Genomic DNA, 12908 nt, shown 5'->3' on the forward strand with positions numbered 1-12908 from the left:
AAGATTAGGAATGTGGGTTCCAGAGATGGGGAACAAGGAACGACATGAGCTACAGATTAGGGATGGGTGGGAAAAAATAGCATGTTTGGGCTGTGATGCCCAGGAGGCTCTAAAGAACCCAGAAGATCAGGTTCAATAAAGCAGCACCACACTGACCCAATCTACCAGCATCTGCCATTATTTGCTTTTGCCAGCTAGCTGGATGGTGGCTTCTCCCATGCCCAACTCCTTTTCTTGGCTTGCGGTTAGTTTTTGCATCATACCATGTATGATAGCAACCAGCTACTGAGCTACAGGATCAGGAATGGACAACAATGATAAATAAGTCTGGGATAAAACCCTAGTCATACTGTGAAACCCTTTCCTGCCTGGCCGCTGCTTGTATCATGTGTCTAGCTGAGGAATGTGCCTCGTCACCCCTTAGCAAGTTTGACATGCTGAGAGTATGTTTTGAGGTTCACACGGAACAGAGGAGGAGTAACTTCATACCAGTACCACTTGTTGTCTGCAGATTGGTTGCTCAGGCTTGGTTTTTTTGTTTTGTTTTTGTTTTGCATGGCTGGGTTAGCAGGGCATTGATTTACATGGGGAAGGCCATAATTTTATAATGGAAAGCTCTATAAATGAAGGCGAGAATTTTCAGAATTAAGTGCCTAAAGTTGGTTATTTAGGAGACTGAATTTTCAGTGGTCCTGAGCACCTGCAGTCCTATCAACTCCAATTATTAGTATGGCTGTTCAGTGCCTCTGAATCACGCCACACAGGTTTCTAACCTTAGGTAGTCATCTTTGAACGTGTGTGTGTGTGTGTGTGTTTTGTTTAAAGAAGAAGGTAGTAATTCCAGGGCCCTGAGAATCCATTAATCTTCCCATCTGCTTCCAGTTTTCTCCTGTCACTGCATGTTTGCGCCACTCCCATAGAATCCAAAGAAGCAAGAATCCTCAACTTTTTCTTGAAGGGAGAATTATCAGCCCTCCATCCAGATGCTTCAGTTCATGAGATGGCATGTGCCAAGCTTTTTTAAGCGTTCCCTTTCCCAACAGGCCGTTTAGATTAGCTGCTGCTGAGCCGCTGCTCCATCAGGTCACAAAAGCTCCATTTTAGCACAAGCTGTTTCCACGGTGATGACCCATCATGTAGAGGCTTGTGCTGAGGAAGTCTAGTGCCTGTAAGACGGAACCAGTCACAATGCACACCTCCAATTCCTGCCACTCTCGCTCTAAGCAAAACCTTAACTGAGACTTCATGGACAGATAACAGATGATTGCTTCTCTCAAATGCATGTCTGCCAGGAAAGATGCCTTAATCTGGCAGACGCTGTAGTTTTGCTTTTGAGCGGGATTGGGCGTGTTGTGGGTGGCTGTGTTAGAACTAAGGGACTTCGTGTATTTGCAGGGCCTGTGGGTCTGTGTGGCTGATAAATTATGATTGCTGAGGTTGGAGTTGGTGAGAATGTTGGCTTCACTGGTGACTTCCCTGATTTTTAGTTATTGCACTAGTAGAGTAGGCACTTGAGGACAATTTAAACCTGACAGGTGTGCTCTGTGTGTGAGGCAGGGACAAGGGGAGGTGCAGAGCAGAAAGTTCAGAACAACAGAACTGTTTTAAGGATCTTAAGGAGATAATGCAGAAAAGAGTACAGATGGAAGGCAGAGAAGAGAAGCAATAAGAGTTAGGGTAATCAGAGTACTCTATAAACACTTCCCAAAAGATCCCAGCTGGTATAAAAATGAGACAAGTAACTCACTCCTGCCATCCTCCCCCAGAAGATAGAAAGAAGCTGAAATATGGGGGGAATGTGCCTGCTTGCCTCTCGAGTGCATTGGTGCAAAGTACCAACACACTGGCTCTCCCCACCCTCAAAGACAACCAAAGGGTAAGAGGGATCCTCCTAGATGTAGGGAATTTAGGGAGAGGGGATTGTGAGACCTTCATACATTCAAACAAACATACAGATTTTAGGAGGATTAGCTAACCTCAAACCTCTCAGAGGCCCTGGATTAGGTATTGATATTAAATCTACTGGAATGTGCCCATAACACTGCAATGGCTGGCACTCTGGGCACCAGATCTCTGGCTTAGTTGAAGAATTGTCCGTGAAAATGTTTTTTTTAATGTTATCCCACGATATGCATAATAGTCAACTGCAAATCTTTCACTTTTCCCTTGCTCTTCATTGCCAATGCCTGACAAGTAGAAGGTGAGTCCCTACTGTCTTTGACTCCCCATGACTGTAAACCTTTCCTAAGACAGCTTTCAAAGCCCAAACATCCTCTAGTCAAATCAGACAAAATTAGTATTTCATTTATTCTACTGCAGCCTCTTTCAGTGAGTTTACTCAGCAGCTCCGGCCCTGCCAAAGAGCTATATGATCCGCCCTGTTCTTTCTGACTGCTTTGGCTTACATAAGTTGTTTTCCTCCACAGGAGGAACTGGATATACGACCAAAGGTATCTTCTCTGCTTGGTAAATTGGTCAGCTACACAAATCTCACTCAGGGAGCCAAAGAACATGAGGAGGCGGAAAGTGCTGAAGGCTCAAAGAGGAAAGTATCAAAAGTAAGTAGAACGTCTCTCAATGGCCAGCTTGTAACTGAGATTGCTTATGTGTGCAGTTGAAGAGTTCTGAAATTCCTGATGCTTCACCACCATTTCTGAATAAGGATCTAATCCTCTTCCCTCCACCCCCACCATGGAAGCCATGACATGACATGGCTTCATTGGGGGCAGGACTGGGCCCCAAATGAACGCAGTCAGTTGGTTGTAATTTCTTGTTTCTAGACTGAGAAAACCAGAGGGGAAGTAATGCTTAAGCAATCTAGCCACTCCAGTGCACTTGGATAGTCTTAGTATGTATTATTCTCAGAAAATTTGATTAAGTAGGTCACAATGTCGCAAAAATCATCCATTTAAATCTTACAACCTGTTTCTGCCACCCTTATTCACCTTAAATAGAAACTTAGTCTGTGAGTTGTCACATTGAGTTCAAACCGTTTTTAGAGGCGGAAGTGTGTGTGTTTAGGGTTCCTGTTTGAGCCCCATTTCTGATAACACTGTAGCAGGTGAGGTTTAGTGACCTGATCTGAGGGTGCTGTGCACCAGCAGCTCTCGTTATCCTCTGTAGGAGCTGCAGTTGTCCAGTATCTCTGAAAATCAAGCCACATGCTTCAACAGGTACTAAAAATCAACACATTAAGGCTAAACTTCCTATTTAAAGGTCTTGCTGCTTTGCTTGCAAGTTTTCAAGCAAAGGTTCAGCAAAAGGTTTTCAAGTAAACTGCTGTGAAACATGAACAGTACAGATTTATTGTGTTGCCATACGTACAGAAATCTTGACCCACTGAAAAAAGATAGAGGCAGTAACACTGAAGACTGCCAATTCACTTTCAAAGGGAATGCGTGTTAACAACCCATGCCAAACGTCTGATTGCAGCACCCTCACTCCACATGTAGTCCCTTCTGCTTTCAACGGAGTCCCCAGACCCAACACCTGTTAAAAAAAATAGTTTAATCTGAGACCACAAGCATGAAAATGCCTCAGTGTTATGGTTATTATGGTGTCGCTAAAGGACAGAGTTAGCTAATTTAGGTGTCTGTGCATTTTGATACCTTAACGTATTTGGATTCCCTTTTAGGCATATCCTTAACTATAGATTTGTATGCAATAGTTAAAGTTATGCCTAAAAGGGAATATATATCAGTTTGTTTGTCTGGGCATAATACTAAAATCATGCATGAGCTGTTGTCTTTTCCTGTTAATTTGTGGGACTGCCTAATTTCAATTGATTATTCAGTCTGCTCTTCCTAAAAAATTGGGAGAAATTACTCTAATAAAGAATATAGAGAAATAGGGTAGACAAAATCCTTAACTTTTTGAAATGGCACCTTTTTTGGCCATTGTTAGTGTTATTTAAAGACTGTTTATGATAAAATGACACCTCACACTGGTGTTCTACACTGGCCATCTGGAAGCCAGCCATTTCTTTTCCCTTTGAAAAAGACTGCAGAGAATTTGGTAGCTGGTTCTGGCCTCAGTTAGGAAGAGATTAGGCAATGATAGGAAGCTGAAAAGGTATTATTAGTCCCTAGCACAGTAATTCATGGTGGTGTAAAATATTCTGTATTTAGATACTGCATATATAATGTAACCCACGTAGGCTTGGTTTACACTACCAACTTATGTCAGTATAACTACGTTACTCAGGGTGTGGAAAATCCCCTGAAGGATGCAGTTATACTGACCTAACCGCACCGTGTAGACAGCGCTATGTGATGGGAGGGCTTCTCCTGTTGTCATAGCTACGGTCTCTCAGCGAGGTGTAGTACCTATACTGATGGGAGAAGCTCTCCCATCCGCAAAGGTAGTGACTTTGCTATTTGCTACAGCGGCGTAGCTGCAGTACAGTAAGTGTAGACAAGACCTTAAAGTGAACTTGTATATAGTGAAACTCCATCTATGCTATAACAATAAGTCTCAGTTGTCCCATTTTAAACTATACCATTGTGGTTTGTGATCCTGCCACACAGTAGAACTTGACATGGTGAAAACACATTTTGTTCTTGTTGTATGGGTAGGACTGAACTTTTTTATTTATTTATTTATTTATTTTCTTTAAAACACTGTTCCTGCATTAGTCTCCGGCACATCTGTTTGCACAGTGTTAACTTTTTGTAGTTTAATCTCTGGGTAACTCAAAGCTTTTGAAAACATTACACCAAACTAGTGTTTCAGTACAATAACTCCTCACTGAAAGTTGTCTCGGTTAACATTGTTTCATTGTTACGTTGCTGATCAATTAGGGAACATGCTCATTTAAAGTTGCGCAATGCTCCCTTCTAATGTCGTTTGGCAGCCACCTGCTTTGTCTACTGCTTGCAGGAAGAGCAGCCCGCTGCAGCTAGCTGGTGGGGGCTTGGAACCAGGGTGGATCAGCTCCTGGCTTCCCTAAGTTCCTTGTGCAGCAGCTGCCTGCAGTTCAGCTGTCCCTCCCCCCACTGCTATGTGCTGCTCCTGCCTTCTGCTTTAGAGCTGCTCCCCGAGACTCCTGCTTGCTGTGCTGGGGGGGAGGGGAGGAAGAGGAGGGCTAATGTCAGGGTGTCCCCCTGCTCCTGCACGCCGCTTACCCCATCTTCCATAGAGCAGGGCTCAGGACTGAGGGAGCTTGTAGCAGCTGCGGATCTAATTAACAAGGCAGTGTACTTAAGGGAAATGAGCATCTCTCTCTCCATTCCTGCTGCCTTGCAGAGTGAGAGAGTTAACCCTTGAGGGCTCAGCCAATTGTTAGTTCATCGTTTAGCAGTAAGGGAAATATCCCACCCTCTGACTCCTCCACCTCAACCAAGCTTCACAATCATCATCACTGTGTACCAGTATTAAATTGTTCTGTGGCATCTTATAGACTAACAGACATATTGGAGCATGAGCTTTCGTGGGTGAATATCCACTTCGTCGAAAGCACCCACGAAAGCTCATGCTCCAATACGTCTGTTAGTCTATAAGGTGCCACAGGACTCTTTGCTGCTTTTACAGATCCAGACTAACACGCCTACCCCTCTGATACTTGACAGTATTAAATTGTTTAAAACTTATACTGTGTGTGTGTGTGTGTGTGTATGTGCGCGCGCACACGCGCGTCTATATATATATATATATAGAGAGAGAGAGAGAGTCTTTTGTTTGGTGAAAAAAATTTCCCTAGAACCTAACACCCCCCGCCCTCCCCATTTACATTAATTCTTATGGGGAAATTGGATTCGCTTAACATTGTTTTGCTTAAAGTCGCATTTTTCAGGACATAACTACAACGTTAAGTGAGGAGTTACTGTATGCTGTGTTGCTGGAACTCCAGTTAGTGAATTTCTGCCTGGAGTGTCTGTCCTTTGTGAAGGACACTACAGTAAAGGTCCCACTGTGTGTAAGCTAAATGAATTGTAGTTGGCATGGGGTGGAGGAATTCAAATAACATTAAAACTGTGAGGATGTCAGATGTCATTTGGAATATAAAACTAGGGAGTTGAATTTAGACATGAAATACTAATTCAAGTCACCAAAGAGGAATGCAAAATCAAGGGCAGAGACAATGGAGGTCCCCTGCATTGAGAGAGCCTCCAGAAACTGGAAATGGGATTTTCCTACAGGTTTCCGGTTTTCATTTTAAAAAGTTTCTAGTTCTCCTTTTGAAGTGTAAATGCTGAACAGGGAAACAGTAGCACCGAAGCAGGAAATCCCCACTCATCTTGATGGGTAGTTAAACTTTGACACTTTGCTATTAAATGTTAGCATTGTTAACTGATTTGTTGCTGGATGATACACCAGATAACATCCAGCAAATGTACTCACCTAGTACGGCTGAAAGTAAATTGCATGTGCTGCCACGTCAATCATTTGAATTATGCAGGGTTGTTGTAGCTATGTTAATCCCAGGATATTAGAGAGGCAATTTATTTGTCCAATAAAATATATTATCTCACTCACCCTGTCTCTTCAGTCCTTTGAATTGACGTTCCATAGGGAAATGCTGGATCAGGAATATGAGCTTTTATTTAGTTTGGACTCTGTGAATTTCTGTTGCCCAACTCCTTAAAATCTCAATATGTGTTGCTAGATGCATGTTGCAGGCCTGAATTTTTAATGGTCTGGCTTTTCCACCTCATCTAATATGCCTAAATTGATCATTGGATGTGGCATGCTAAACTACATGAATAATTCAGTCTTTTCTATAAATAAAAATTATATCTCCACAAACTGCCAACGGAAGACAAATCTCTCAGTGAATTCTGCTTCCTGCTATGCTTCTCAGTATCAGCCGGTTTCACCAGAGCCATATTAGCACAGGCAGGCTCTCCTTTCCCAAATCACTGCCACTTAAAATCAGAAAACCCACATGTATATAAGTGCAAAGTATTAAAGACCTGTGAATGGCAGACATGGAAAGATAATTGTATGTTTATGCTGCTAGATCATGTGGTGCTTTAGGTTTTAAAGACAATTTTGCATCTTACTGGTCTTACTAAAATTACAAGATTGAAGGAGACTTAAAAATTTTTCACAAACACTTGCAGTGTGGAAAATACATTGTATGGAATTTCTGTCTCCTCTCCTCCCTTCCCCCCCCCAAAATCCCTTTAGAAGACTTGCTCAGTTGTGAAAGTGTCAAGAACAGACAAACTTAAATGGAGTATGGCTCACTAACTATTTCACTGTGCTCCAGTATTGCCATAAGTTTTTAGTATTAAGTTTTTAGTGTAATGATGTTTTGTAGCTCCTTGCTGTGTGTTAAGATGCATTACCAATTATCCTCTCTCTGTTTAAGAGGGTGGCAGGGGTTTTGTTTTGCTTTTTAGGTTAGTATGAATATGGTCTGTAGTAAAGCACTGACACAGTTATGGTGTTTCAAACACCAGGTTAGACAAACATCTGTCAGGGATCGTCTGGCTGATACTTAGTGCTGCCATGAGTGCAGGGGACTGGACTAGAAAACCCCTCGATGTCCCTTCCAGTCCTATGATTCCAGTCCTAAGATTCCTGAATAATAAAAATCCTACTTCCCATATTGGAGTTCAGATTAACTACTTCAGCTTCTACAACGTAACTGGGCAGTTCAGCTTTATGCAAATGTCTGTTGTTATGGCTTTTGGGGCTATTCTGTGGCATCATCAGTAACTTATAGGGGGTGGCTGGTAATGGCAGTTGTCAATTTCTTTGGGCCTTGCAGCCAGTTGTTTTGCAAACCAAACAGGCTAGCACAAGGGGAGTGGTGTCCTTTAGACTCAAATCAATAACTTGCGTCAGTTACGTGTTTGAAGCTGATCAAAGTGGATGCCACACATGTGGAAACATGGGCTGCCTGGCTGAAACAGATAATTATCATAGAAGATAGGAGGGTGTTTTGTTTTTTTTAACCATTTACCGATTGTCAGTATATCTGCTATTTTACTAACTCAGTGCAATCTTTGGATTAGTATTTCAGTTTTCCCATTTGCTACTGACAAGACTGTTCGGTATAATATTGCCCTTGCTATTTGATTACCTTCTATTGACTAGTTTCATAAAACCATTTACAGTAGCGGCATCTGCTGATTACAAGAGGATGTAGAAAAGGGCGCAGTCACTGCAAATCATTGATAGAAATTATTTTGCTGGTGCAAGCTGTTCTCCTGCTTCATTTCTTTGTTTGCAGTATTTTTAATTCGGTAAAAAAACCAACAACCCAGTGACGACTTATGTCTGAGGTGCACTTAGTAATCCTCTGATGTGGGCATCTCTTAAGCTGTACTGCTTTTCAATTCTCCAAGTATACAATGAATCACAATGTTTTCCCTTTACAACTGAGATTGTAACTTGGTGTAGCAGAGGCTGCAGGGGGAGCTGGAAGAGGGACCAGAGCAAGAGAATTGAGATGCCAATCGGAGAAGAGGACGTGGAAGCGGCAAGTTGCCAGTCAGAGGGAAAGCGGTAGCCCAAGTTGATGTAAAGCGCAGAAACAATGCTGGGGTGAAGGGGCTGGGACTGGGGAGAAGTGCAGTATTGAGCCTTAATTTATTTGTATTACTGCTCTGAGTGAATGGGGAAGGAGAGTGAGTCAAGTAAACCAAAGGCCATTTTACTCACTATTCTGTCATTCAGAAGTTTAATTTCCAGCCAAAGGAGGATAGACTGCCTTACAGCTCTGAGCTTTGAAAATTTAAGGGCAGCTGCTACAAGTTATTTTTTTAAATAGTATTGCAACCCCAGGTGTTCAAAAATTGTGATTCAGACACTCCAAAACATGAGATTTCCTAAAATGATAATTTTTCGGTCTTCATTTGCTGGGGAGGTTGGGAGGGAGGAAGCTGCAAGAAAAACACCTCAAATGCTGGGAGTTGACAACACTGTTAGGGTTGATTTGACTGTAGGACTGAAAGCTTCAATATGCTCTGTTAAAACCTTGCAATTGTAAACTTAGCTCCTGCTGCCACAGCAAATCAATCCTTTAGTTATACACTGCATTTCAAACACATTCGAATGCAAACTCTATGCAAACTCTATGCACACAGATTTGGCTGAATTTTTAAAGACCTTGAACAATATCAGCCTGAAGGTCAATATTAAGCACCTCATACCATCCTGTTTTTTGAAGGGGAAAAAGGAGTGAGCATTTAAAACAAAAGCCAGAATTAGCAGAGGTAACGATGCAGGCCTTGGGGCAAGTAAACAAAAGTAGTATGCTAGGGAATTAGTACAGTGCAAATTCACAGTAACTTAGATCTCCTGGTTTCATGTCAAAGAATAAATGTTTTGTGTAATTTACACACAGCATGACAGCCTTTCTAGACATTCTCATTAGATGCTTTCTAAGACATTTCTCTTATTAGTGAGTGTAAGACCTTTAAAATAAAGTACCCACATAGACATTACAAATTTTATCCAGATTGACAAACTGAGTTGGAGATACTAAAATGTGAGTCTAATGTACCAGATTGTGCTTCAGAGCATGCAAGAGCAGTTAATTTCAAATCAGAGACATTAGTATGATATCTAGAAGTCTTTGGATCTTTGCACATTCAGCCCAATGAATAGAGACAACCTTACATAGCACCCTCCTAAATTTAGTATGTACACAATTTAAGATAAAACAATGAACTATGGAAGTTTCTAAGAATATTTTCATAACTTTTTCCCCAAGAGCTTTGTAACAAATAATTTGAACAGCTCTTCCAGTGAGCATTCAGCTTTTTTGAAATTTGAATTAGGGCACTTCTAATTAGGATATCTGTGCACAAACACAGCTTCCATTAGCATCATGGGACAATGATTTCTTGCTTCTTCATACACACCAAGGAAAAGCCAAAACATATTTTCATAGTGGGCAACGTTGATTCCGTTAGTGTTGTGGTACAATAACTGTTCGCTACACAAACGATATCTTTTTTTTTATAATGGAACAATTATTGACTGCATCATTAATCAGCCACATTCTGGTAACCTAGTAGAACAGAACAAGTGACTCTCCCCTCACCCCCCGCTCCAAACAGGCCACACAAATAGCAATGGCTAAAAAATTACTTGGGTTACAGAAGGAGCTGAGAATAAACATCACAAAATCCAGTCTGACTCTCTGGACTTGGTCTCCCCCTCCTGCCTCCCAGGTGTCTCCTTGAGAATTGCTCAGCCCACGCTCTAAGGTCTGTTCTTCACTAGAAGTGTGGTGCTACCTCATGTCAGCAACATGATGCAAAATCCTATTGAAAAGGCAGTTGGTAGTTTCAGCGTTCGGGGAGGGGCAGGGGCAGTGTGCAGAGCTGCCTAGCCAGTCCTCTGCCTAAGAGCAGCAGGGACATGTTACCGCTGGCAGGGAGCCACCTCAGGTGAGCACTGCCTGGATCCGGCACCCTGAAATCCCTCCCATGCCCCAGTCCCCTGCTCCAAGCCCTCTCCTGCACCCAAACTCCCTCCCAAAGCCCATGCCCTGCACCCCTTACTGCACTTCAAACCCCTTGTGGCCATTCCACCACCTAGGAGCAGCAGGGACATGTCGCTGCTTTTGGGGAGTCACGCAGAGGCAGGTAGGGAGCCTGCCGGCCCCACGCCAACCGGACTATATACTGGACTTTCAATGAAGATCGAAATGCCGGTTTATAGAGCTTTCCGGTTGGTAAAGTGCTGGATAACACAGCTTTTACTTGATAAACCGAATATGTAAAGATATGGAAAATACATAGCACATTTCTCAAAGCTGTTTCCAAATCTTTTGTTTGTTATAACTGGAAACACACTGAACTTTGGGGATAAACCTGTTCTTTTCTTAGATTGTAAGTTTTTTGGACAGGGACTGGGTTCTTGTTCTGTGTTTGTGCAGCACCTAGCACAAGAGAGTCCAGCTTCTTGCTAGGTGCTCGTAGGTACTACCACAGTACTAATAATAAATAATATAAATAGGTTCAGTTGGTAACTGCTGGAGAGGTGGGGCTGAAACGAAGAGCTAGCAGCCTGGTCCAAATTTTGTTGCCAGTCAACCAATAGTTTTGGTTTAAACCATTCTCTTGAGGTTTTTTGGAAGTACAGCATTGTAACAGTTGTGCATCTTTTTATTATACTCTATCACAGCACGATGTCATTCAAATAGCTGACATCTATTTTCCTCCTCTGTGTTCTAACCCCTTGTTTTGAGTTACCCAGTGAATGAAAGTTGACGTATGTGTTTATTTTCAGTCACCCAGCATGGGCACCCTGATGGGAGTGTACCTTCCATGTATGCAGAATATCTTTGGGGTTATTCTCTTCCTTCGGTTGACATGGATGGTGGGAACAGCAGGAGTTCTACAGTCCTTCCTGATAGTCTTAATCTGCTGCTGTTGTGTGAGTACATGATCAAATTAAGACACGGCTCATACTATGTGTGTACCTCTTGCAAAGCTTTTACTGTGCTCCTATAAGGGGGGTTACTATACGTATGTGTAGGACTAAGACCAGGACTACACCAGAAACATTTGGCAGCATAGTAATGTCAATTAGGGGTGTGATTTTTTTAAGGGAGGGGGGAGGTAAATATTACTATAACGGTAAAAACCCTAACGTAGATGCAGTTATAATGGTGTACAAGTGCTTTTGCCAGTTTAACTTAGGCTGGACGTCTGTTGGTATAGCTACGTTGATCAGGATGTGAAGACGTCTGTGGTTGGCAGAATCTCCAGCTGTATCAGTGAATTGCTGCTGTACAGATATTTTTATTTTGCTTGGGGGTGTGCAGGTGGGGAATTACAAAGTGCATCTTTGGTGGTATATTATTTGTACGTATTTGTGCTAGGTACTGTGGAACAGAGATAGAGCCTTCAGGTATGTTTGCAAAGAGTTTCCAGTCTTGAAATGTATATTAATGAAAATGTGTCAATTCTGATGTGCCGTGAATCCAGTCTGTTTGAATCTTTTAGCAAATGAGAACTCAAATACTCACCCACTAAATATAACAGATAGCTACTGGGGGAGGGCAAGGGGACCACTGTTTGCCTCATGTGTTTGTATACAGTGTTCCACCCTATCAAAAATTGGGCTCTGTCCATTTAAAATTAATTGCTACACATTGGTGGACAATAGGATGGGTAAACTTTGTCTGGAGAGAAAGAGGAAGCCTTAAATTAAACTGGCTGTATACATTCTGCAACCACAGGTTCAAATGAAATCCAAGCTTCATCATCTCAGTCCTTTGTATTTCTGAAGCAGATATTATGAGACAAATTGCACTTACTTGGATTGGAGAGGGAGGGGCTTGTCTTTCAAGTGCTTCCTTAAAAACGGAGGGTACTAAGAGCTCTGTATGATCATCAAAGAATTAAAGTACCCATGGCACTAAGATTAGAGTTTTATCCCAATGTTATGGCCAACCTTTTCTCTCACCACTCCAAATGGCAGCTGCAGTTGAGTGGCATTTTCAAAGTGTTTTAGCACGAAGATGCTTTGTAAGTGTCCAGTGGAGATCCACCACTGAGCTGCCTGAACCCAGATTGTCCCACACAGACTCCTCTCACCCCACACCTGGATCCCCAACACTGAGCCCCTCCACACTTGGATCCTGCCTGGTTGAGCTGCCTGCACCACACCTGGTGCCCCTGGTGCAGAGGGGCAGGGCCCCAGGGTGTTTCTGGGTCAGGCCCAGGCCTTGTGCTCTGTCAGGCTCGGGTGCAGCCTAACCACGGAGTCCGTGTCCTGGGGGTGCACGGGTGGGGAGACTGCAGGGTGATCTCCCACTTTCTTAGAACCAGTGGCCTATGCTCCCTTTGCCATGCTGGAACCTCTGCATTTATTAATTGACACACAAAACTTGCAGAATTTTAAAATGTGCGCAGAATATTTAATTTTTTGGTGCAGAATACCCTCAGGAGTAAGTAGTGTATATGGTGTGAATACAGGGGTACATTCTGTCACCATGGGGT

At 42.6% G+C, this 12908-nt stretch overlaps 1 protein-coding gene across 7 annotated transcripts in view; it reads left to right on the forward strand.

Annotated features, from left to right (window-relative positions):
• SLC12A4 (solute carrier family 12 member 4) overlaps positions 1-12908 on the forward strand; it is a 114648-nt gene that overhangs the window by 64084 nt on the left and 37656 nt on the right. For all 7 annotated transcript variants that reach the window (XR_004002838.1, XM_030582052.1, XM_030582051.1 and 4 more), the window contains 2 exons: positions 2427-2558; positions 11191-11337. Coding sequence is in view for 6 of the 7 variants with exons in the window: in XM_030582052.1 (XP_030437912.1) it covers positions 2427-2558; positions 11191-11337 (279 nt within the window). In the remaining variant the exon portion in view is untranslated. The remainder of the gene's footprint in view (positions 1-2426; positions 2559-11190; positions 11338-12908) is intronic.

This window comes from Gopherus evgoodei, chromosome 12 (genome assembly GCF_007399415.2).
Source record: "Gopherus evgoodei ecotype Sinaloan lineage chromosome 12, rGopEvg1_v1.p, whole genome shotgun sequence".
In the NCBI taxonomy this organism is placed as follows: Eukaryota; Metazoa; Chordata; order Testudines; family Testudinidae; genus Gopherus; species Gopherus evgoodei.